The 27134-nt window shown below is 41.1% G+C and overlaps 1 protein-coding gene across 1 annotated transcript in view; it reads left to right on the top strand.

Moving 5' to 3' along the window:
• The window catches only part of FLT1 (fms related receptor tyrosine kinase 1), a 227179-nt gene that overhangs the window by 69988 nt on the left and 130057 nt on the right, over nt 1–27134 (top strand). The window contains exons 5-10 of the mRNA XM_066369267.1: nt 1860–2022; nt 2129–2265; nt 4996–5170; nt 6152–6269; nt 8424–8593; nt 9017–9176. Of these exons, the coding sequence (XP_066225364.1) occupies nt 1860–2022; nt 2129–2265; nt 4996–5170; nt 6152–6269; nt 8424–8593; nt 9017–9176 (923 nt within the window). The remainder of the gene's footprint in view (nt 1–1859; nt 2023–2128; nt 2266–4995; nt 5171–6151; nt 6270–8423; nt 8594–9016; nt 9177–27134) is intronic.

Here is a 27134-nt window from a genome sequence, read left to right as displayed (position 1 = left end):
ACACCTGCTCTGGCCCAGCCAATGTCAGCCTCCGACAGAGATTCCTTCCAAGTTCACCCCACATGCACCTCCTCAGGGCGCACGCAGCCATGGCCACTGCTGATGAGCAGCACAGTCCTTTGCCATTTGAGCTCTTGTCAGCTAGAAATAAAGAAATTTGTCAGTGAAATCCTACTGGGGCAGTACTGAGTACTTTAGAATAAGATAAACACCTTCGAGGAAATGTTCCTCTCTTTAAGGTGTGCTGAGGACTTCATCAGCAAAACTGTCTTTCTGATTCAGTGCAGGCTTGTTTTCCAATATAATTAAGGCATCATGATTTCAATCTCTGGCTTACATTTTTCTGAGTTTTTCCCATAGTAGATTGCATTAAGTCAGAAGACAAAGCTGTTTTTTCCCCACCGAATGCAAAGCATTCGTAAGTTTTCAAATACAATCCTGATTTAGAAAAAGATGAATTAGCCCCTTCAGGCACTTTCTGTTCTTCATTAACAGGGTACAATCCATTTCAAACCCAGGTGACACTCAGGTGACATAGCCACATGGCCAGACACATTCACTGGGACAGAGGCACTGGTGATTTTGGAATAGCTATTCAGCCTCAGGACCACAAATCCCAGCTGATTAGTTTCTTCAACAAGCAATATAAACAAATGATAAATGGATAGAGTGATGTGAGGTGTACATTTTAAAAGAAGATAGAAAAGACTTGAAACTTCGTGCCGTTTGGCTTTGTCTTCCTTTTCCAAGTTGGAACAAAAACTAGTGGCAGTCAGAGGGCAGGTACTGCTCTGAACCTGAGCTGGCAACCTGGCATCGGGGCAATTTGGCCGGTCCCTCTGTGGAGCAGTGACCTTTTTTTAATTTATTTATTCATTTTAGAGAGGAGAGAGAGACAGAGAGAGAGAAAAGGGGGGAGGAGCAGGAAGCATCAACTCCCATATGTGCCTTGACCAGACAAGTACAGGGTTTCGAACCGGTGACCTCAAAGTTCCAGGTCGACACTTTATCCACTGCACCACCAAGGTCAGGTTGAGCAGTGACCTTTTATAAGGTCTAATTCTAAGGTAGACTGTTTATATTGCAGTCTTTTAAAAAGTCTTTGGGGTCTAGAAGGCATAAGGGGAGAATCAGAGCCTAGATTCTTTTTTTTTTTTTCTTTTGTTTGGACTCACTGCTTGGAAATGCTTTGAAGAACTGGCGACCACCCCATCCATCACAGTGCCTTGGGCCTCCACATCTGTTGGTGGCTGTCTTCACTGTCAGCAGCGTCAGCTCGGGGACAGGGGACCAAGGGTCCCTTCCAGAGGCAGTCAGCCCCCTCAACCTTCTCAGAAAGACAACCCAGTGGATGATCTGAATATTGAAGGATCTGGAATGATTTCAAGTCCTTTTAAGAGCATCGCCTCTGTGGTGAATCATGTGAAGAAGAAGGACAAGTTATAGCTTGTTAACAGCTCCAGATAGAGACATTCATGAGGATCACCTGGCAGCCCCAGTGGAAAAAACTACTAATTGGTTTCTCGTGAATATCAGGCCAGTTTATTGCAGAGGTTCCCGGAGGCCAAAGAGATAACAGGTTCCCACTACACGTCTGACATGACAACTAGGTCCGTCCTAGGTGTGTGCAGATTGCTGCTAAGGTGGATAATCAATTAACATAATTACTCTAATTTATCATAATAAATATATATCTTGCTACATGCAGAGAAAACTAAAAAGCCGCTTTTAAGAAGCTGGAATTTTTACCTGTGCTATTTTTATTTTAGATAGAAATTATGTTTTCATGAATTATCAGTGAGACTTGAATTGCCACAATGTTAATATGATTTTGTTGAACCATGTTTCTTCCTTTTCAGTTTCCGCTTGACACTCTGATCCCAGATGGAAAAAGAATAACTTGGGACAGTAGAAAGGGCTTTATAATTTCAAATGCATCATACAAAGAAATAGGGCTTCTGACCTGTGAAACAACAGTCAATGGACATTTGTACCAGACAAACTATCTCACATTTAGACAAAGTAAGTGATGTTCCAACGACGTGAACATAAACCAAAAATGCTCAATGGTTTAATCTGCTTAATGAAACCTTGATTCTTAAAAAATTGTTATTTCTTATGCTTGCAGCCAATATAATCTTAGACGTCCAAATGAGCACACCAAGCCCCGTCAAGTTACTTAAAGGTCACACCCTTACCCTCAACTGTACTGCTACCACCCCCTTCAATACGAGAGTTCAAATGACCTGGAGTTACCCTGGTAAAGTGAGTGACCAATTTTTTTATTTCTTCTGTAGGATAGTATTTGTTTCTAGTAAATGAAATGCCACTCTGTTTTTGCTGTGGAAAATTCAGAATATTCTAACACCTGTGGCAGTTTGAGTCAGTGAAGAAGCTTTGGGTTTGGTTTGGGTGCTTTCCTAGCCTGGCATTTCATTAGTATGATATGTGTAGATATGGTCTTTGGATGTCTGGAGGTTTTGTTTTGAAGTGTATAGACTGGTATTTCTGTTGCATGGTTCTGGGTGGAAAAGGAGTTTGTTTAATCCTTGGAAACCATTCTCTAGGATTTAGAGATGAGAGAGAAATTTATCACTAATGCCAGGCAGAGACTATCTTTTGTAACAACAACAACAAAAAGTTGCTGTCAGCGCATTGATTTAAGATACTGGCAGACAGTCAGGCACCTGATTGGAGCATGTTTGGAAAAGATAATACAACACAGCCATCCAGTGTTTCATTTGTCAAGTGACAAAGGAGCAATTCTGTCCTTAAGAAAAATGAGAAGAATGAAGACTGGATTAGGTTCCCTTATATAAAGTAAACGTCCTTGCAAACAATAATTATTTTAAAAATGTGTAGATGGGGAACTTACGGTAAACCGTTCAGAAATGTTTGACAGTAGTTCCAGCCCCCACTTCTTGTGTGTCAGTTTGATTTATGTGGCATGTCCCAAGTGCAGTCAGTCATCTGTTATGCCATTCAGATCACCAGGTTCACTCATGATTAAATTATGTATGAAAGTTTAATGCATCAGCCCCAAACTATTGTTTTCCATCAACATTATTTGCCATGTAAATTGAATAACTTAGTGACAAAAAGGTGTGACAAGTGCCCTGTTTGGACACATTGACTCATTAGTCAAAGTATTTCCTAGAAAGTGGTATTGTTTCATTTTTTTAAAAAATGCTATCACTTGTGACAATATTTTCTGGGTTTTGACAGAAATCAAATACTCTCAATCAATCAAATATTCTCAATAAATACCAAGAGGGAAGAAACTTTTACCCTGTTAGTGTTGCTACTCTAAGTAAGAGTATGATAACACATCTATTGGAAGCCCGTGCCCTCTACACTGGCATTGCCCAGTAGAACTTTCTGTGATGGGGAGGTTCTCTCTCTCTGCTGTCCAAGGCAGCAACCACCGCCGCAGCTGGATAATGAGCATTCAGAATGGGTCTGGTGTAACTGAGGAACTTGGTTTTTAATTTAGTTTACCTTTAACAAATAGCCACATGTGGCTGGTAGTTACAGTACTAGACAACTCAACTCAAATCCACAGGATTGGTTGTTTTTCCAGGTAGAAGCAGTGTCAGTGTCACTCAGACTAGGGAAGGAAAGCATTCTCAAAGGGAGAAGGGGGAACTAACCCTTCTCTAACCAAAATTGCTCAGAGTCCCTCCATCTGTTATTTTCGGGGATGGCTTGTCTGAGTTTTGATATTGGAGATTGACATTTTCTCCCTGGTTACTGCTGATAGTGACGGAAATGGCCTACACGTGCGTCTGTTCCGACAAGGCAGTGAAAGGGCAGGTGGGTAGCAGTTATTAAACACGATGCAGAGGAGAGAAGTTCAAGACTTAGAGATCAGTTCTAGACAGTCTCCAAAGTCTTTTCTGCATGCCCCCTGATGAAGAAGAATTGAGAGAAGGAAATATCATAATATGTGCTATAAAATGTAACGCTTAAAAAAAGAGGAATGAGGCCTGACCTGTGGTGGCGCAGTGGATAAAGCGTCGACCTGGAAATGCTGAGGTCGCTGGTTCGAAACCCTGGGCTTGCCTGGTCAAGGCACATATGGGAGTTGATGCTTCCAGCTCCTCCCCCTTCTCTCTCTCTCTGTCTCTCCTCTCTCTCTCTCTCTCTCTCTCTCTCTCTCTCCTCTCTAAAATAAAAAAAAAATAAAAAAAAAAGAGGAATGAGTCATGAAAGGGGAAGGCCATGTGATCCCGACTCAAAACTAGGAGCGGCCCCTGTGGCCGGTACAGGGCAGACACCGGGGCCTGCTCTGGGTCTTCCCTGGGGCAAATGTGAGGCAGCGTCCCCCAAGTATTGGAGAACCGTGTGGATGGTTTTGCATGTCCCCAGATCTATTTAGTGAAATTTAGGAGAAATTGGCAAGCATTGCTCAAACGATGAAATTATGAAGTTGGAAATGTTACACCTTAGTAGGTGTGGCCAGGACTCACCATGAATCTTTTCCTTCAATTCAATTAAGGAAGCAGAAGAAAACTCACACAGTGATTTATAAAAGAAACACTGTCATTGAAAACAATTGCTAAAGATGATTATTGCCTGTGTTTGTGTGTGCGGGCTACGTTTAGAGACATGTTACTGTTAGAGAGGTATGTGTGCTGGAAAGAAGACTCTAGATTTCTACTCCCACAACCTAGCTCTGGGCTACTTTGGTTGGGGTCTCTGACACTTCGGTGTCCACCTGTAAAAGGACAATAATCCCGCCAATCTGACTGGGTAGTGGTGAAACCAGTTGAGATAATGTATGTGAAAGTCCACTTGACGAAGAGGAAGTGCTCAAAAAATGCCACCACGGTGCATATTTGAAATGTCCAGACAGAGACGTCATTTCCAACCTCTTGCTCCAGGTGTGTTTGCTTCTCACCATCATATGTTGATCTTGGGAATAATCCAAGAAGTGCTATCACTTTAAACATAAACAATAACTACTTTTACATTTGTTATACATTTTTTCCCTAGACAAATAAGAGTGCCTCTATAAGACAACGATTTGACCAAGGCAACGCCCATACCAATGTATTCTACAGTGTTCTTACTATTAACAAAGTGCAGAGCAAAGACAAAGGCATTTACATCTGTCACGTGAAGAGTGGCCCATCCTCCAAATCCGTCAACACCTCAGTGCGGATATATGGTAAGCCACACAAGCCTTGCTTTCTGGTCATTGTGATTTGCAGGGCAAGGTGAGGGCTGTCTATAAACCAAGTCAGTTTTCTTTTGGCCAAGAGGAGCACTGTCACAAATGAAGGCAATATTGTCCCCTTCCTCCCCCTGCCAAAAAGCAGATCACATTAAGTGCTCTTTAAACATAATACTTTTGAATTGAACAGAGAATCTTTTCCTTACAAATTTAATGTGGTTAATAATAAATCAGTTAGGTCACATTAAAATCCATATGAAATCTTTTATTTAAGGTTCCTTATAAACAAAACAAAAAAGTGGATCATTTCTACCTTTATTTTCAGGGGAATATTTCTGAGGTATTACTATGATTTAGAGAAATAAAAATCTGGTGTGATAAATTATTTAGAATCAACACTGTTTTATCCCTGGTTTTACTCTCATGAAATCCTAATATTGTTGCTTAATTCCAATAGGCAAATTCTGTTCAGAACATACTTAACTCTCTTTAGAACCCTTGAAAACCTTATTTATCCCCACTATTGAAAAGAAAGAGTGTGAGGAGCAGAAACCAGAGAACAATTCTATGCCTTTGATACTCTTTTGATTTTCTCTGGTTGATTTATTATATCAAATTAGTTGTTTTAGGATGCCTCATCATACCCATTGGGCCCAGGAGATTTTGAGAAGTATCTTTCTACTGTTTTTACTATTGTGATATAGACATTTAAGGCATTTCACTTTCTGTTGGCCTGACACTGCTTTTATGCCTCTGGGACTTGCAACCATTTGATTTGAAAGTTTTTCACCAGTTAGGGTACTTTTTAAATAATTTTATTCATTGTTCACTATTTTGGCTCATTGACCACAATTCAGCTTTATTTATTCATTCATTGGTTGCATCCTCTTTCAATGAGGGAGTGAGTTGGTTTTTCTGTTTTTGCTTTGCTTACATTAGTCTTTTCTAATATATTGATCATTTCTCTTTTCAAAGATGAAGCATTCATCACTGTGAAACATCGAAAGGAGCAGGTGCTTGAAACTGTAGCTGGCAAGAAGTCTTACCGGCTATCTATGAAAGTGAAGGCATTTCCCCTGCCGGAAGTAGCATGGTAGGACCAAAATTATTTTCCTATCAGCTCACGATAAGCTTTGTAAGTCTGAAGGTGCAGACACTCACTAGCTGGAATTCCTACAAATAATCAAGATAAGCTCCCCAGGCGGCAGTGGAGAGCTAAGAACAGTGTTAAGGAGGGATTGAGAGGGAGTAGGCAGAAAGGGCTGGAGGGCAGAGCGCCAGGATGGAGTGGGGATTAGGGTGTTTTGAACACCCATGCAGTATAGTCGTTCGTTTATACTAACTTTCTGCATCTCTAAACCTTCCTATGATGTCAACATTCTCTGAATGGAACATGTTAGGGAACAACTAGGAAGCCTCCTGAACAAATAACATGCTCTATTAACCCTGGAGAAGTGGGCCCTTGTGACAAGGATAATAATTTCTTTATTATTTAAAATAATTCTTTTATATATGGCTGGGTTGAAAGTTCCAGTCTTGTTTTAAAATTAAACAAACATTTACAGAGACAAGACTTATTCAGCTGCAGGAGTGGACAAATGCACCTATTTTAACTAATTACATTTTTTTTGGCTCAAAGTTTGCATATTCAGAAATTCCTTAAGCATTTTATTTTTTTAATGCTAGCACAACACCTGATGTGAAACAATGTAATCTGTTATAATCTGCAGCCATTTTTAAAGCCCTTTTGAATTCCAATATCGTTGGCTCAAACCATTCCATTTTAAACAAAGAATACGGTACAAAACTGATTAGGAAAAGAACCATACAATATAGAAGTGGAGCCATTTTAGAATCTTCTCAACTTTGCTTCCTTTATCATTAGACTTTGGTTTCAATATCATAAGAGTACTATGTTTGTTTTCAACATAGTTAATAGTTTCCTCAAATAGTTAATAGGTAATTGAAGAGAAAATTAAATTTGCCCTATGCTCCTTATGCTGCTGCAGCAAGAAAGATTTTGGGGAGGGGTTCATAATATCTAAAAAGTTTAATAGTAATCTTCCTATTAGTATACATTATTCCTTAATAGGAATTTAATCTCTCTAGAGGTACATTTCTTCTTTCCATGTCTGAGAGTATCTGTGTTTACTGAACAGTACTGATTTCTTCAGTCACTAAGTAGCAGGGACCTAAAACAAAACCAAAAAATCAATTCATATTTGAAAATACTGACTTATTAATTAATGGGAAATAATTTAAAGTAATACTAAGATGATATTTGTAAGCACAGAATAGAGCGCAGTTGTTTTAAATGCTTTGGACCTGAGGTGCACTGATAATGGGCATTTGTTTACAGGACTATGTAACACGTGTATGGTATAGACAGCACTCCCAGGATCAGATACCTTTATACAAAACACAACAAGTTCCTAACAGAGGAAAAGGGGCTCCTGTCAAAAATTGCACAATTTAATGAAATGATAGAATTTTAAAGTTAAAAGAGATCTTTTAGAAACTCTATAGAAAATTTGGAGGAGCCAAGGCTGACCCGGACGGGTCAAGCGCACAGAGACAGTGGGCAGCGCCAGGCCGCACGCCTCCCGACGCTCGCTTCTGTGAGCAGCTGCGTGATATCTAGGCAACAATTCCGTATTTAAAGTTAAAATTTATTTTAAGTTTATACCTTTTGTTTATGAGATTTGTGCCTTAACTATTCTTCCTCAGGGGAAAATCTTGATAATCTTGATTTCACTACAGTTTTTGAAAGGGACAACTGCTGTGACCATTTATATAGCTAATAAGAACGCCACATGAGATCACAATAGGAAAGTCTATTTTTATTTTTATCTGGAGAAGTGATCTAGTTGATCTGACTTACAATGGCCCTTGTATTGCTGGTGGAGCCTCATGGAAAACTCTGGAAAACATCTTGGAGGGAATCAGCTGGTGCTTCTGGGTTACTACTTAAGTCACAGTGGTGGTCAGAACCCCGTGGGTACACAGAAACATCATTTCTCTGTCTTTCTTCAGCTTATTTCTACCTCTTCTCAACAAATAAGTAAGTGTTTCCTGGTCTAAAAATCATACCTGGCTTTACTGAAAAGTTAGTGTCTAAGTTTTTTTTAAATGAATGCTGAGGACCAAAGGCTTGGAACGCATACATCTGAGTTCACACACGTAAATGGCAGTGTTGAAAGGATATCTGAGGGGTGAAATGACTCACTAACCATACACTTAACCACAGGCTAAAAGATGGGTTACCTGTGACGGAGAAATCTGCTCGCTATTGGGTTCATGGCTATTCGTTAATTATTAAAGACGTAGCTGCCGAAGACGCAGGGAATTACACCATCTTGCTGAGCATAAAGCAGTCAACTGTGGTTAAAAACCTCACGACCACTCTAATCATAAACGGTAAGTTTACTACTCAGACTTTCTCCTGACTCTGGTGGGGTAAAATTAATGAAAATTTTTAAATCAAAATTCAGTATGACAACATCAAGGAAAACAAATTTTTAAGTAATTATTTTAAAAATCACTCACACCACCATCATACCTATTTCATGTTTATTTGTTATCTTCCGTGAGTAATATGGCTTTTTATCATTATAATCACACCTACCATGGGATCATTTTTTTAGTGTTCTGAAAGCACGTCTACTTAAAAAAAAAATGGCACTATAATGACAAATATGAAGGTTTATTTGGTTTTTTGTTCATGTGTTTATTTCCCTGACATCGAAATCAGTGACAATGTGGTTCTTCCTGTTTGTGGTCCAGGAGCAAGCCATGAGAACAACTCTTTGACTTCTGTCCTATTCTTCATCTCCTTTCCAGTGAAGCCCCAGATTTATGAAAAGGCTGTGTCATCATTTCCAGAACCAATTCTCTACCCACTGGGCAGCAGACAAATCCTGACTTGTACCATTTATGGTATCCCTCAGCCTACAATCAAGTGGTTCTGGCATCCCTGTAACCATAATCATTCAAAAGCAAGGTAAGGACAGTTAGTTTCTTGAATAACTTTCAAATACTTTTTGTCACTTGGACTCAAGATTCTTTAATGAACACTGATGGGCATTTGCAGATGGAATGTGCAGTATGTTGAGAGCAAAGACTTTGCCTACCTTGGGAAGAGGTAGGCAATATCTATTCTTTCTTACCCATTTCTAATTTTTCTCTTTAGTGTATAGTTTTAGGAACACAGAAACAGAATTAAGGCCACCGTCTGAGCTATTATTTAGAGCTCAGGTTGGAATGCCAGTCTCTTATTTTGTAGGTGAGGACCCCCAGATTTTGGCTTCCTCACTGGTCCTCCCTTAACATTGGGTATGATGTGAGATCTTCCCAACACCGACTATTACTACCTTTCACAGGCTTTGCTCATATGCTCTGTCTGTCTGAAAGGTGCTTCTCCCATTTTCTGTTTCCTGAGAAGTCCTTCCTTATCCTCCAAGGCTTAGCTCTCATGTCACCTTCTCTGTGAAGCCCCCTGACTGTCTCACTCTGACCCCTCTCTCCCTCCCCAGTATGAGCAGCACTTTGTGTTCCCCACTGTTACACGTCTCCAGGTTTGCCTACATTTGTCTGCTCTCTAAGCTCTGAGCTGATGGAGAGCACCTCTGTGTCTTTCGGGCACGTCATTCAGTATAGGTTCACTGTGTATTTGCTGAATGAATACATCCATAGCTCTGTGGACCATGCAGTGTTTCCTTGCACTCTGCTGATGACCAAATCCTGTGTATATTTTGCCCGTTTTTGTTTAGTTTAGAGGCATGATACTAATGATAGTTAATGGAAGCTAATTTGACAGACAGGAATAGAATTGGTAGGTGAAACAATAAGATGATATTGAGATTGCCCAAGAATTGTCATTATGCCAAATATTTCCTCTATTGCTTTTAACCCCACTTGCAGACTGTTTGGGAGAATTGTGATTATAAATGTTATCTTGATAAAAAATAAACAAGATATAACTCTAGCATAAACAAAAGTGGCTATTTGGTTTTCTTTCCGTGGTTTTAGCTCTTCTTTATTTTGTGTTTTAATCTTTTATTTAAGGCATATTATTCTGATATTGAATGTTACTGATGAGTTATAAAAGTCTTGAGAAATAGCTGTTTCATATATGTCTGATTTCTCATCTAAAATATGGAGAACTTACAAATCTTGAATATCTTGTTTACCACTGTGGATATTTAATCCAAAAGAGAGGGAGATATACTGAGATTTTGTATTATTTTGCTAATTTGGGGGCAGGCATTCCTATTTGTGGACCCATTCCTTTAAAGTCTAGATATTTGTGCTAACCTAACATGTAAATAAAAATAACTAAATAATTTTTTTTAATTTTTTATTTATTCATTTTAGAGAGGAGAGGGGGGGGGGAGAGAGAGGAGGGGGAGGAGCTGGAAGCATCAACTCCCATATGTGCCTTGACCAGGCAAGCCCAGGGTTTCGAACCAGCGACCTCAACATTTCCAGGTCAACACTTTACCCACTGCGCCACCACAGGTCAGGCAAAAAATAACTAAATAATTTAAGCTATTAGATTTCAATAAAAGTTTAGAGTTGAATTTACAATGGAATAACATAGCCTTCCGTAAATATTTTTTTATAATAGAAAATCTAAAATTTCAGTTTTTTTTTAAGATTAGAACTAGTAGCTATGTTAGAAAATAACAATTATGAGTGATAGATGGAATATAATATTATAAACATGGGTTTGAATAATGCTGATAAAATAGAGTTTGGAGAACGTGGTCAGCTGAAGTAAAAACTTTGTAAACATTAGCTCTCTTTTCCCAGTTTCTTGGTAGTATTTGGGGTCTTTTTATCATGTTACAGATGTTGCCAAGGCTCAAAATGATGTCTCATTCCTTGGAATTCTCTCAAGACTCAGAGCAGTCCCTTAAATCTTTAATAAATGTTTGTTGACCGTTAGATTTAATCTTTGTTAAAGGTATTTTTTTATCAATCATAAAACACATCAGAAATAAAAGCTTTAACTGTTTCAATGGTGTTTCATTTTAAAAAAACATGTTGTGTGAAATTAGCTGTTGAAAGTGTGCACATTCATAAAGAGCTCTCATTTTTTAGTTGGTAAACTGATTGAATAATGTCTTCAAATAAATATATTTTATATGCTTATATTAACATTTAGATTCCATTGCAGACAGGAATTTTAGTTAGCAACATTTGAATAAGAGATGTTCTATTCTATAAATTTTTTAAATCTTACTTATTTTGAGTTATATAGTAACATATTTGTAGAGTGGCATTGGTGGGTGATCATCAGAAGAGATTTGATGACTAATATACTCTAATAACATTGATGAGAAAAAAAAAATTTATTCCTAGCCAGGGCCTCTGTCTGTGGAGTTTGCCCATTCTACCCATGTCTGTGGGTTTTCTGTGGGTCCTCTAGCTCCCTTCTCCCTCCCAAAGATGTGCTCGTGAGGTGAACTGGTGTATCTCCCTTGCTGCAGTCTGAGTGAGTGTGGGTGGCATGTGTAGCCCTGCAATGGAGGGCATTCTGCCTAGCCTGGATCCGGCCTGGTGCCCTGGGCTGCCAGAGAGTGACCAGTGGGTTGGGAAATCATTATCTTACTTGTTTTTCTTGACTTTTCTTAAATGTATGTAGAGCTTACACGGATTTCAGTGCTTGATATTAGAAGTATTTGGAGTTGTTATTTAGAAGTTTGAGGACTTTTTTGTGACTAGACATATGTCGTAGGAACTCAACTCTTGTTTATATCAGTTAGTCTGGGTAAAACTAGTTTCATTATATGTTTCCAAGAACCTATCAACGTTCAGTGAGGACATACTGTATACACATTAGTCTTGAATATTAGAATAATTTGTGGTATTTAAATTTTAGGCTCTAATTAAAAGGACATGTCAATATACAAATACAACGAACACATTAGTTGAGTTTTGAGGTTAGAATATGTTTATTTTATTTTATTTTTTATTTTTTTTAGTGAGAGGAGGGGAGGCAGAGAGACAAACTCCCGCATGTGCCCCTAAGGGGATCCACCGGCAAGCCCACTAGGGGGCGATGCTCTGCCCATCTTGGGCCATTGCTCCATTGCTCAGCAACCAAGCCACTTGTTAGCACCTGAGGCAGAGGCCACAGAGCCATCCTCAGTGCCCGAGGCCAACTTGCTCTAACCAACTGAGCCATGGCTGCAGGAAGGGAAAAGAGAGAAAGAAAAGGAGTGGAGAAGCAGGTGGGTGCTTCTCCTGTGTGCCTTGACTGGAAATTGAACCCAGGACATCAACATGCCAGGTCTATATGCTCTACCACTGATCCAACTGGCCAGGGGTAAGAATGTGTTTAAATAATGCAAATTTATTAATTGGGTAATGTATCTAAGTTAACACGGTCATCTGGTTCATGTATCTAACCTGGTCAGCCGGTTAGTGCATCTAATAAGTTAAAGAAGTTCAAACTTGAATTGCATAGTTTTCTGAATCCAATAACTATATAAGTATATTTTAAAACTGTGCAAACTACACTCAGCTAGTTCATCTTTATGGATATTAAGAATCATAAGTAAATTTAACAGAAATACCCTATTTTTTAAAAAAAATGTGGCCAACTGCTGAGCTATGTTTTAACTGAATAACTTTGTGGTTTGGGATTCACCTAAAATTTGTTCTTAGAAAGCATTAGGAGTAAAAGAGAGGAGGAAAGAATTGTTGCTTTTAAATTTGTGTCCCTATAGAGCTAAGAAGAAACAGCAAAACCTTACCCCCTTTGACTTTTCTGCATATTTGGATGGTAAAGTAGTAGAACTAGAATATTTCTTTAGAGTTTTTAGTAACACAAATAGAAGTTATTAACACTGAATGATGTGGCCATTTGGGTTTTTCTCCTCCTCAGCAACTGGCAATGACTTCTAAGGAGCTGTCCCTAAACTTGCTGCTCGTCAGGGTACACCTAAACCTCTGTGGCATGCCTGAAGCCTGGGTGCCTCTCACCTGTGTGTAGTTTACAACTTCTGTTCATATAAAATAAAGATAATTAAACACACTTCACAGAGAGAATTATGAGGGTCAAATGAAGTAATATATTTTGGAAAGGTAGAGAGAGCCAAAGAAATGCAAGGTTGCGATTACTGCTAGCATTGGGGTAAATAAGTCCCAAAACTTGTAAGAAATTTGGAAAGATTTTAGGGCTAGTTTCACAACACTGAGAATTTTTACTTAACATTTCTGAGAAGCGAGCACACACTGTGGAAAGTAGAATGAAATTTTGCTATGCTCTAGAAATAGAAATGAGTATGACTGGGTTCTAGAATTGAGGAAAGTATAACTTAGGACTTTTCAGAAGACAAAAAATGAAGGAAAAATTGATGAGTTAGGCAAAAGTAAAAATAAGAATAAATGAAAGTGTGTGATGAGGGCAGGAAGTCCCTCTCCCAGTCCATGTGGCCTGTCCCATTTGCTCGTTTCCCGTCGTGGGAGGAAGTGGTTCTGACCTGCAGGTTGCTGCGGCTGGAGTGCCAGCAGAGTGGGGCATGGGAGAGCTGACTCCTTGTTGCACATTCCCAGTAGAATACTAGAACTTTACCTCCCCCTGGCTTTTGAAGAAGTAAGCAGGACTACAAAGCTGCCCATGCAATTAGCTCATCTTGATCTCCTAGTCCTTGGTGAGCTTTGTCTCATAGGAAATAGCATTTGGATGAGGTTGCCCACTGCAAGGAGATTGATCTCTAAAGGAACAGTAACAGGACCGTACTGAAGGGAAGAGCTTTCCTTTGAGGAACAGGAGGGATGGATTTGAGGAGCCCAGGAGGGAAGGGGGTATAATAACTCCAGATTTGAACTGCAGGTCACTAGTTACATTTGCTCAGAAAGAATCTAAGATGTCAAAAGACATCTCTTATTTGCACACACATGAAAGACAAGGAGCCCTGTGCATGACTGACCGGACGCTGTATGCCAGGGCAAGCCATCTGCTCCCCACGAGCATGAAAGTGGTGAGGGGGCTCTGTGGGGCCATCCTTCCTGACAGTCTCCATTAACTTAGGTCACCTCCTCCGTGAATGTGCATTCTTCCTGGTTGTCTTTTTAAAACTAAGGCTTGTTTTTAAAATGTTGGCGATGGTTGGGTCTCTTCCAGAAGGAGGTTTGAGGCCTGCAGCCTCCAGTTATCACAACTCGTTTTCAGAACACACACTCTTGAGTTCGCAGGCCGCTTCAGTTCTCTCCTTCCGTCCAATGATCACAGATGATAATTCCAGAACAAGTTATAATAGATGGAGTTGTGACACATACTATGATGTTGTCCTTTAATGGAAAAAAAGTGTTCAGTATATTGGTTCTTTGTGAAAATCTCATTTTCTTCATCTGTGATGACCAACAAAAATATGTAGTGAGAAGCTTCACATCTGACACATGCATTTTGCAAATTATTGGTATTCAAGGTAAATGCACTGTCAACCATCTACTTATCACACAAAATATTATTGGGCACCAACCATGTATAAAACATAAAGATATAACATGAAATGTATTTAGTGTTTACTTATTCTGTCAATATATGTTCCTGCAGACATCAATGCCACAGGGTCAGGGCCAGGGCCTGGGAGTTGAGGAAAGGGTTCTATTTTTAGCCCTGGCTCTAACTTCTGGGTACCCCGGCTGCTTCAGTTTCCCCTTCTGTAAGCATAACCGCCTGCTTCCCCTTTCCTAGAATACACAGCTATTAATAGTGGAATGAGAACATCCCTCCAAATTACATTTTCTTCTTTTAAAAAAGCTTGAAATAATTTCCTAGTTGTTGCACACTGGCAGTTCCCTTCTGCTTCTTATAAACTGTAATGCAATTTGACCTGAGGATTAATATGGAGGACCAGTGCAAAATCAACGGGAAGAAAAATCCATTTGTGAAAGTAGAGTGGTTACAAGAAGAGTCTTACACGTAAGATTCTGGGGTACAGAATCACTCTGTACTTATAATGTCAATGATTACCCATCAAGAAAACAAATGCAGCCTGACCAGGTGGTGGCGCAGTGGATAGAGCGTCGGACTGGGATGCAAAAGACCCAGGTTCGAGACCCCGAGGTCACCAGCTTGAGCAAGGGCTCATCTGGTTTGAGCAAAAGCTCACCAGCTTGGACCCAAGGTCGCTGGCTCCAGCAAGGGGTTACTTGGTCTGCTGAAGGCCCGTGGTCAAGGCATGTATGAGAAAGCAATCAATGAACAATTAAGGTGTTGCAATGTGCAAAGAAAAACTAATGATTGATGCTTCTCATCTCTCCGTTCCTGTCTGTCTGTCCCTGTTTATCCCTCTCTCTGACTCTCTGTCTCTGTAAAAAAAAAAAAAAAAAAAATTTAATTAAAAAAAAAAGAAAATAAATGCAGCAGCTCCTCAGCTATTACTGTCAACTCATATTTATTTCAATGCCAACCCGGCCACACAGATGAGGACATCATCATTTTTTCCCCAGTGACCCCACACCTAGCCTGCTTTGCTGGTCTTTTGCTAAGGAATCCTTTCAGAATGCAAGAAATGTCATTGGATTCTCAACTCAATGGATGTAGAGAGCAGATAGAGTAGTCTTTCTTGATTTTCTTAGCTCAAATGGTGGAGTAACTAAGAAAAATCTAACAGACATTTATGGAATCTCAAGGAACTGCTTCCAAAGCTCTAAAGTAGGCCAGACCTGGAGTCACAAATAATGACAGGCTTAGAAGTTTAACAGAATGTAATATTCCTTGTCACATAATAAGGTGTCCCATTTTTGAAACATTCTTCATCTGGCCCAGCAGTAGAGTCCTGTGAGGAGCCTAGAGAAAGCTGACCACCCTAGGACTAGGTGTGGTTTGCAGGGGGCTTGGGGGGTTGGATGGGGTGGGGTGGCCTACAAAATACAGGAAAGCAGAGGCATCTAGAAACTCTGAGATGGGCTTGCCTAATTGCATTACTCTATTGTTTATATCAGCAAATTGGCAGAGAAAGGGAGGCCTGAATCATTAGGGACATGTTGGGGATAGCTCATTTGGGAGACATAGTTTTGTGCATCAGTGGGGTATGTAAAATTAACAGGACAAAGCCAAAATAGTCATTAATGGTAGTTAATTAGAAATGTACTCAAAGACCCAAATTTAATGGACTGCTGGCATGAATGGCTATTATTTTTATGCTGAAATAGTTTTATGCCCCATATTCTATTCTTTATCTACAAAATAAAAGTTTTAACCATTTAAACCTGGAAAAAGCCACCATTTCCTGGGGCTAACTGTAGGTCAGCTATCTGAGAGAAGTTGTAATTTAAGAAGGCCTCTTCTGTTGAAAATATGATTCCCATGTTTTAATCTTTGTTACACTCCTCTTAACTATACATACAATTTGTATCTATGTGCCTCTTGACATATATCCTGTGCAGTGTGTGTATGGGTAAGCAGAATCAAACCAGGTATGCTACAGAGAATCTCAATTTGCTACACACACAACCTTGAATCAAAATGGGGACTTTAAAGACCACTTGACCAAAGCCCACTTTAGCAGGACTTTGAGCTTGGACAATAACCGAATAAATCTGGCCATCTTGTACAGGGAACTTTCATCACAAGCCAAAAGGGAATGTTCACCTACTAATGAGAAACTTCTTGCTTTCTGTTATATAATTACTGGAGGAGGAAGTGCATGATGCCCAGTGTGAGTGCTCAAACAACAGCCCTTATTAATATTTCATCCAAAGTCCTGAGAACTAAGCATGGGTTCATTTGCCAAATGCATCTTTGCCATTTTTCTGTGCTTGGTGAGATTCTCATTTTTCCTAGTCTTCATTAGCTATACAGTGAGTCTGATGAGGAATTGTTTCTTATGACTTAACTGTCTCCTGTAATTGCTATCAAACATTTCATTAAACCAAAATGCTGAGTCATAGGAAGGCAGCACTGGGTGGTTTTTATAGAGATGGTTTAAGCAAAGGTCAGTGGAGCTTCCCAAGATTAGGAGTACCAAAAGGTATCAACACACAATTTGGGAAGATTCCTTAAGAATATTGACAGGACATCTTAAATTTTCTTTGGCCGTATTCACAGATTTTTAAAAATTGAATAAGCATTTTCATTACTGAATCTAGACACTATTATCCTAACTCAAGACCCTTAAGTAGTAGATAAATAGGACAAATCACGAATATACATGTACCTATTCTTGGAAATCTACATCTTAGTTCAATCTTCATGGATTTGGTGTACCGCTACTTGAAATGTGGACTCTGGTCGGTGGTTTTAATGTAACTTCACTGCCCTTTCAGGTGAAAAGGCAGAACCTAGTGGAATGAAATCAGAAAGGTGTTGAAGATTTAGACTATGGCCCAGGCAGTGCCTTTTGGTGAGGTTCAAGTCACTAGACTCCATTTCTTCGTACTTCCTCTGAAAGCCTTGTAAGATATTTTATCACCTTGAATACAATTGCCTATTTAATGATAATAGTTATAATAGATTTAATCAATGAGTCCTTCTTAATGTCAAAGTGGTGTTTGTCCTCTTACATATGTTATCCCTAATCTTTACAACAGTTAACATATGGACATAATTTTCCCATAAGGAAATTGAAGCTCAGAAAGTTAACTCTCCAGTGTTTTCAGGTCATGGAATAAAAAAAACTAAGTAAGTTAGCATTTCAGAAGGCGACTCCTCATTGCTGTCCCACTAGACCCCTCAAAGTTGATTCCTGTGAGTTCCCAGAGAAAGAGCAGACATCCTTGAGGGGACAAGTTTGGGAAAGCACTGGCCCAAATTATTAAGTCTTGTCACCAGTGATCTCTCAAAGTCCACCTGTTGTGTTAGAGGTAGAACTGAGCATAGGAGAAGAAAAGAAAAAGAAACTTGCAGCAATTGGAAAAATTTGATTCAAATGTTACAATTTCCTTGGGAATCACTGATGACGGCAGCTGGTTCAGACTGGAAACCTGCAGATGGGAGTAGACCCCCTGAGCAGGTAGAAACCCACGTGGGATAAGCAGTTCTGAGTAAGTCTGACCTCAGGAGGGCAGCAAGTCAAACTGTTAATTTGGCACTTCTACTGTGGCACTTTCCCCTAATAGTACTGTCCCTTTCTGTGACCTTCTCACTAGGCGGGGTATCTGATCTTTGGCAATGAAGTCCTATTTCTTCATTTGCTGCTCAATTTTAGTTTTTGAGGTCAACATTCTGCAAGCACTCAGCTCTCAATGGATGCTTAGGCAAAAGACAGGGGAGAGTAACTAAAGGAGCTGAAGAAGGAAGGATCAAAGAAGATAAAGAAGAAAGTAAGTGCAGGGTTTCAGTTGCTGAGGGAGCAAAATGAGGAGAGGGAAGCCGCGAGTCTCTGCCTCAGCATGCCTTGGTCTACACACTTGGAAGGACTGATTCACTCAGAATTAAGGGGTCTTTGAGATTTTTTTTTTTAAGAGCTTGTTTTAGAGATGAGAAACTGAGGCTTTTAGATAAACAATTACCCTCTCCTCTCAGCTTCTTAACAGCAAGCCCAGGACTAGACCCTAAAATTTGATCCCTGTTTATTATTCCTCTTAAGTCTTCTTTCCATGATAACATTGTTCTGAGTCTCCATGGGAGGTCCTGATAATCTGGCCAAATAAATTAACCAACATGTTTTTGTGGATGGTGGAGGGTGAGTGCTGTCAGCTAGCTGCAGTTTGCCCTGGAAGAAGTGAGATTTGGGTCCTAAAAAGATGGTGGGTGGATACTGGGTCATTAAATGGAAAGGGAGAGGAACCCAGAATGACTGTGGCATGGGGATAGGAGTGGGTTGAGAATTTGAAGACAAGCTCAAAGAGTAGTTTGGCTGGGTTATTGAACTTGGGTTGAGTTAAAAAGAAAAGAAAGTGGAAAGGTAAGTTTGGACCTGACATGGAATTTCTTGAATGGGGTCTAAACAGTTGAGCCCGTCAGCCTTTCTACTTCAGCTCGCCTTCCTTGGCTAATGTCTGGGTACCAGCGATCTATTTACGGCATTCCCGTAGCTTTACTGATTCCCTGGTCTTATTTCTTCAGCACATCTTACATATGTGCATTGTATACTGGACCTCTCCCTTCCCTGTCTGAAGATCAAGACCTGGGAATCCAAGAACTTGGATTTTTGCTCAGTGTTTTTAAAAAGTATATGGGTGCACATAATCCCACTTTCTTAGGCCTTTAATGTTCCATCTGCCTTGTCCTCATCATTAGAAATTATGTAAGGTGATCACTTATTGCTGCCTTATTGAGAGATTCTCTCTTGTATGAAAAAGTCTTCAGATAAGTAAGGTGAGGAAAACAAAAGTGGGAAGGTTTTGATTTGTAGAAGACTGTTTTGTTTAAGATTCCTACTTTTATTTTCTTTGCAAGTGAAAGTTATTAAATGCTTGTCTGCAGGATTTTAAGTGCTTACTTTGTGCTTTATATGTATTATCTCATTGAATTATTACATAACTTCAGTGAGGCAGATACTATGAATGTTTTTATTTTCTAGAGGAGGCACAGGGAGTTCGAGTACCTCGTTAGGAAACGCGTCCTGGTCGGCATGTCACACTGTACATGAGTGGCCGTCTAGCCCATCGTCAACTAGGCACTTCATTTGTTTTTACTAGCTGCTACTTGTTCTGTAGCAGCTACTTAGACATTAAAATTAGTAATTTTTGGTCAAAAGCTCATGATCCAGAAAGCAAATCTGTTTTGAGGAACCCATGTTATGATATCAAGAGCCATTTTTAAGAAAGTTACAATACAGAAAGGCAATACAGTCTAGGAGTTCAAGAATATGGGTTCTGGAGCCTGAATCCTGGCTCTGGCACCTTACTACCATCTTCCAACTGGGTGATTCTGGCCAAAATAAACGACCTTTCTGGATCTGAGTTTCCTGATCTGTATAATAGAGATAACACTGACATTGTCAGGTTCGTTGGGGGAATTAAACGAGATAATATATTATATGAAGTCCTTAGCCCAGTGGCTGGTACAATGCAGGCACTAAGTTTGTTTGCAGAAAGTCATTCAGTGTTTTTAGGTTGTTCTGGGACTGCCCACTGCAAAGCAGTTTCCTCTGAGGTGGCATCACACATAGTAATGTTCTATGAAAGCTGACAGTAATCTGACAAAACAGGCCATGCTATCAGGTTAGTGTTTGCCCAGGAAACAGATTTGCATCTCTGGACTGGTCTTCTGGTGATGGTGAGCTACTTCAAAGACATTAGGATGGGACCAGAAATGGTCAAAGTTTCAGATTATTTAGGAACCTTATGGATCTACTCGCATTTGCAAATTCTACCTCAGCTCTCCAAATGCTCATTGACCCAAGAGTCCTGCCCAGCCTATAACAGCACGTGGGCTCCTGACTTTCACTTGCTTGTGTTCACTTGTATTCTGATACTTTCCCATGTTCTTGACTTGTCTCTTCAATAAATGTATATGTTCCCTTGTAGCAGAAGGAACTAAATCTTGTACTTTTTTAGAGGAGGACATGATTTTACCTCTTACGTGGAATATGTGTGAACCAATTATTTGACTAACATGGTGCTAGTCATTTGCAGCCAATATTTTTGCCTACCCTTGAAGAAAAGAGAAGACAGCTGCTGGTTAGTATTCTGTTAGACCAGACCTTCACCACGTGGCAGCACCATCGCCTCGACTGAGGTTGTCCCTGACTACCAGTTTGTCAGACACTGATACTGCTGTGACGGGCTTATCCAGCCCCAGTCGGACCCTCATTGTGACTGGATAGGCACTGAGGGTGGTGACACAGTGCTTAGTTGAGGGGCTATGTGTGAGGTCATTTGAGGGTCACTAGTGCCCCCATTTGAGATAAATTATGGACAGTGGGGTTGAAACCCGACACAAGGTTGCATCCACACCCAGTCAGGCCACTAGCAGGATTCACTCTTTGCAGGCGGTCACCTGAGCAGCACCAGGAGGCTGGCGAGGCCCTAAGGTTACAAAAAGAGCAAGATCAGCCCTTGCCCTGAAGGCACTCTGATCTTGTCAGAGAGAATCACAGCTAACTTGAATGATCTGTCTGCCTGTGGTAGGCCTGGTGCTGAGCACGTTACACACATTAACTCACTTAGTATCACCCTAATGTTCACTGATGCAAAGGATCTTCTTGTTTCCCTTCTGTTTGTTTTCTAATTCTTCCAATAAAACTAGTAAAACATGGCAACATGGGGTAGCTTCTTTAGAGCTGACTGTGTTAAGAGCACATTCATTCCCAAAGAATTTGAAATGATTCATAAAAAAGTACAATAAATAATTGAGCAAACATAGATGGATGGAGAATACGAGGTTAAGACTAGTATGGAGATATGGGCTGCAAGCTTTCCAGTTGTCCAGAAAGAAATAAAAATAAAATAGACATTCGCAAGATGAAGGGGCCCATGGCTTAAAAACACACCAGGAGGAGTACAACCTTTCAGTGAATTGGGAACTGAGAAAAATGACTTCTCCTCTCCTACTGGGAGGGATATGTCTAACAAACTCCTCAACCACATGACTTAGAGGGAGTGTCACAGGACTGGGAATTATTATATAGCGCCCTTTAGCAGTGGCCGGTGCCTAACACCAAGGCAGAACTTTTAGAGGTGATGTTGTGGGCTGACATGATCCAGTGATTTCAGAACTATTCAAGGATTGAAATGTCTGAGCTGTTTTCTATGACTCAGTTGCTCAAAGTCAGGCTTTTGCTATCCAGGGTTACATGAGTTCTAAAACCATGATTTGAACTCAGGTCTGACAAACTCCAGGATCTGTGGTCCTTAGGGTAAATTGTGACTTCCCACCCCAGCCCAGAAGGCTTTCTGGACATTTCAGTGCTACTCATTATATAACAAGGAATCTGTTCTCTTCTTTTTCATGAGAACAGAATGTAACAACATTGACATATTGAAATAGTCTTCACTGAGTAAGTGGAGTTAATACCATAAGACTCCTTGCATGTGTCACAGTAAAAGCTGTAGCCACTCCTCACATTTCCCTAAAGATTTCTTTTTATCAAATCAGTCTTCTCCAGCTGACCAGCCTTTCACTAAGAGAAATGAATGGACAGAATAGGTGTTCTCGTTGAGGTTTAACCAAGTAAGTATCCACACTTTGTGCCCCCTGGTCGCCCCGCCCGGGTGTGGGATGGAAGGCCACAGCCCCGGCCTGGCTCAGACTCTGAAAGGAGAGTCCCAATGGCGGCAGGGTTCCTGGAGCGCGAGGAGGGAGCAAGCAGGAGAGGAGAGGAAGGAAAGCAGGGACTGGGGACCAGCCTTCCTCGGAGTGTGAATGACCAAGGGCCCTCAAGAGCAGGAAGCAGCGCAGGCCAGGACACTCACGGAAAGCTCTTATCTAAACAGAGGTGGCCAGGACGCTGGATCACCTCCACCATTGTCTGCGGAGCTGACCCAAAGCCTTCAATCCTGAAAAGTCTTCTCCACTCCCCCCTCTCCATTCAGACAAGAAGTAATTTTCAGTATGGGCTCCAAGGCATCCCAAGGTCTCTCACTGCACAAGAAAGCCACTCCTCCGGAGCCCCTCAGCCGGACCCTGTGCCTACCCTGCAGGCCAGGCCCCTTTTCTGCCACAGAGGGGCAGGGACCATTCTGTCTAAACACTCCCTCCAACTCCATGCCTCTTCCTGCCAGCATTCTTTCCCTATATTGTTCTATTTGTTTTAAGAGAATGTGAGAGGAGGGGAAAAGATGGTGTTTTCAACTTCTGTTCATCGGATGGCGCAGACACACTTGCTCTGCTGTTCTGACACCACAGCCACAGTAGCGGGAAAGTTCACGTCAGGCCCGTCCACAGGATGGCTGCCGCAACGGGACGGGACCGATCTGTTCTTTATTACTGCTCTGCCCCTTTGTTTCCTAACTTGAAATGATTCAATATTTTTTACAAATAGATCCTAATCACAATTAGCACGTGCAGTCCAATCTCATTAAACAGATAAGCAGAGTCTACACACAAGTCCTCCGATTTCATCATCCAAAAAAGAGAGAAGAAAATTACTGTCTTGCAACACTGTAGAGCTTTCTAGAGTCTCTTTTCTTCCTCCCCCCAATAAATATGCTGTAATTATAAATTAATAGATACATTCACTCCTAGGCAATGGTTCAGGCTCAAATAGGTAGCCATTGGGGGTTGGGGCATTCAGTTCACCACTGCACACCCCTACCCACCCCTCAGAGGCCCTCTTTAAAGTCAGTTGCCTACTATTGCCTACTATAAATGTATTTACGTTCATAGTAAAATAAGCTAGCTTTACCTCAGAACAAGCTCAGGGATCATGCAGATATAAAAAGTTAGATTTTATATTTTGTTCCAAAAAAAATATTTTTAATGATAAAACTTATCAGCCAGTAGAAGGCCAATAGTTTCTATAATTTTAGTACCAAAACTTTTTTATGACTAAAACTAACCAGAATTTATGTCAAAATGTAATTATATTCCTCCCTCCTTCCCCCTCCACCAAAGTCTGGGTGTCTCTTCTCCTTTCGGAAAGTTAATACTTCATTTCTCTTCATGTAACTTGTACTAATGGGACTCAGGGAATCCCAGAGCTTTCCCTTTAGCAAGTAACCCTGTGCCAGACTCACCCCGTGAAGCGTTGTGGGAGGTCTGCGAGGTGACTTGGGAGCAGAATCCATCCCGTGGTGGACTGCGTGCTGGTATGGTAGAAAGAGTTAGGGAGATCTGGGCTCTAATGCCAGGGTGACTACCTTCTCTGTGAATCAGAGCAATGTATTTGATTTTTCAGAGTCTCAGTTTTCTTACTGGTGAAGGGTTTGTGAAATGGGGCCCATGATACCTGCTTCATTCGATGACTGATAATTTGTTGAGCTTAACTGTGTATGCATAGCTCTTAGCCCAGGCCTGGCACTAGTTTCACTTCAGCCAACCACGAGTCAGAATTTAGGAGAACAGAGGTTTTGAAACAAAGATCAGCTTAATATCATTTATCATAAGGAGAAAGGAGATCCTTTTAAAAAAAAATCTCTTTATCTTAAGATTCAGGCTGTAGAGTAGACCTTCTAGAGTTGGGGTGTTTATGAAGCTTGCTAGCAATCACTTATGAAATGAGAATTGTATAACTGCAAGAGTCTTGGTTACCATAACAGGCACTGAACAGGTGGGCGATCTCTAGAAAGGCGGACTGAAGGGCTGAGCCATCTCACCTCATTCTTCAGAGTCCATCGCGTTCTTACAGGAGGGGGTCCCTTCAAAGAAGGCCGATACTAACCATCAGTGGCTACAGCTCACTCAGCAGGACTCTGCCTTCTGATGCCACCAGATGCAATGATTCAGTCTCTGGAGAAATAAAAATGCCAGCTCCTCATTGTAGGGGGAGAGAGAGAAAGACAGAGGGTGAACAAAGTCCAAACATCGGAACTGTCCAAAGCCAGCACCTTGGGAGAAGCACAGGGGAACACAAGAGGGCCCTGGGGCTGTGCACTGTGCATTGTACTTCTTGTGTTGGATTTGTAAAGGTGACTAGGAATTGAGTTCAGAACCTGTGGGATGACCAAGTGAGCTCTAATATAAACTAATTGCAGACCGTGCACACATTGGACATACAATGAGAGTTGTTTGCCAAATTTTGGAAAAAAACTGACCATGTTATGCAAAGAAGATTAAAAAAAGACCCACTCAGGCCCTGGCCGGTTGGCTCAGCGGTAGAGCATCGGCCTGGCGTGCAGAAGTCCCGGGTTCGATTCCCGGCCAGGGCACACAGGAGAAGCGCCCATCTGCTTCTCCACCCCTCCCCCTCTCCTTCCTCTCTGTCTCTCTCTTCCCCTCCCGCAGCGAGGCTCCATTGGAGCAAAGATGGCCCGGGCACTGGGGATGGCTCCTTGGCCTCTGCCCCAGGCGCTGGAGTGGCTCTGGTCGCAAAAGAGCGACGCCCCAGAGGGGCAGAGCATCGCCCCCTGGTGGGCAGAGCTTCGCCCCCTGGTGGGCGTGCCGGGTGGATCCCGGTCGTGCGCATGCGGGAGTCTGTCTGTCTCTCCCCATTTCCAGCTTCAGAAAAATACAAAAAAAAAAAAAAAAAAAAGACCCACTCACGGAACAAATGGTATTCACGTGGTGACTATTTGACAGCCTTCTCTTCCTATAAACATGAAAGCACTCACTGAAGTACAGTGATTTCTTGTTACATGGTGATTTTAGTTGGATGCTATGTTCTGTAGGATGTAAGGATTCAGTACACAGATTCTGGAATGAACCAGAACTGATTCTAATTCTGCCTCTGTCACATTTCGGCTGCTTAGCCTTGGGTAATTACTTAAACTCTCTAATACTCCACTTCCTTATCCATTAAATGGGGGATGAGAGTATCTACTTTTTAGGATATTGTACAGATTAGTGAGATAGTTTATATGAATCACCTAGCTCATAGAAAATATAGTAATCTGTATTGTAGTAGAGAAGAATATGCATGGTTTGTATTGTAATTATTATAACCTTTGGTGATCAACTTGCCTGTTGGGACCAGCAGGTTTGACTCTGGTGTTGGCTTTGTCTTTCTCTGTGGCCCCAGACTTCCTTTACCTGTCTTTGCTCACAGAGGAGCCAAATATTTATGAGTGTGAAAGGAACAGGGCAAATTCATCACTACCACAGGAAAATCAACCCAAAGCATGTAGGTCAATAATGTCATCTACATCTCTGGAGGGTGCTGTTTCCCTGATGTGTCAAGAGAAGAGCCTGGTAACTTAGACCAGATGGAGAGCCCCACAGATGGCACCTGCTTAAAGTTAGACAGACCAACATGTCTCATTAGGGTCCCAGCTCTGTGTGTTGGGTACAAAATTGGCTGCTTTCTTTTGATTTATTTATATCAATCTCTAGTCTGAAACTAACTTGTTTCAACTCCAGGGCAATGGATAAGATGACAGTGAGTATATGCTCTTATCCCGGAAGATTTCTTTTCCCCTCTCAATGGTTATAAATACCTCCATGCTATTGTACTTGGCATGCTGCATGCAAATGGAGGTTAGAGCCCCAAAGCTCATTAGGAAAGGGACAGAGGCTTGGAGCAGAGAGAGGACAGGGTAGAGCTGAAGCTGATAACAGTGGCCTTGTACAGAATAGTGCCTGGGAGCTTTCTTATCTCCCTCTGGCAGGAGGTGCTGTGGGCTTCCTGTGCGAAATCAGGAGTGAACGCTGCTTTCCTCTTGTTGTTCAGCTTCCTCCCTCCTCAAGACGGTTCCCAGCACAGTGATTATCTTTGCATCTTCAAACATGGCACAATCGACTTCCTTAAGAGCTTGATGTATTCTTAAGGCTTAGGCAAACTCCCCTCCCCCTAAATCTCTTTTCAAGTGCTGTTATATAGTCAGGCTCCTAAATGACATTCTATTTTTATGGTTCCAATTACAAAGAGGGAAAAATAACAGTCTCCAAATTAGAAAACAGCCACAGAATCTGTCCTTTTTCTTGGGAGGACCTTGCCGCAGTCTAGCCTACAGTTTCCATACTGGGGCTTGTGCCAGCCTGGGGGGGGGGGGGGGTCAGAGGTTTACAGTCCCTAGTGAACTCCGCCAATGGACTACGTTTCCCTCAGGAATCGCCCAGACCTGCTTTACTCTCTCACATATTTCTCTGCATTTCCTGAAGACCAAGACTATGAAACTAAGACCTTTGTCTAAGGCCTCTCTTATCTTTTTTACTTCTTGGTGGTGGTGGGGGGGGGGGGATGAAATTAAAGTCTTCTTTTCCAGATACAAGAGAATTTCAGCTGTTTGATGTCACAATACCCAGTATACACTCAAGTGTCTAATATAGGCGTCCATGCCCTATATACCTGTAATGTAATATACATTATATATACTCATATGTACTGAGTATGTTAGCGAAGTAAAGTCAAATACTAATTCAAGGTATGGATGTTATAGTCTAGGAAATGGAGAACACTAATAACAAAAAATAGGGCCACATGACATCACGATTTGAAGACTTCACCATTAAAATGTCTCA

The sequence above is a fragment of the Saccopteryx leptura genome, chromosome 2 (assembly GCF_036850995.1).
Source record: "Saccopteryx leptura isolate mSacLep1 chromosome 2, mSacLep1_pri_phased_curated, whole genome shotgun sequence".
Classification (NCBI taxonomy): Eukaryota; Metazoa; Chordata; class Mammalia; order Chiroptera; family Emballonuridae; genus Saccopteryx; species Saccopteryx leptura.
Note: the sequence above shows the minus strand (reverse complement) of the source record. Positions and strands in the feature narration are given on the sequence as shown.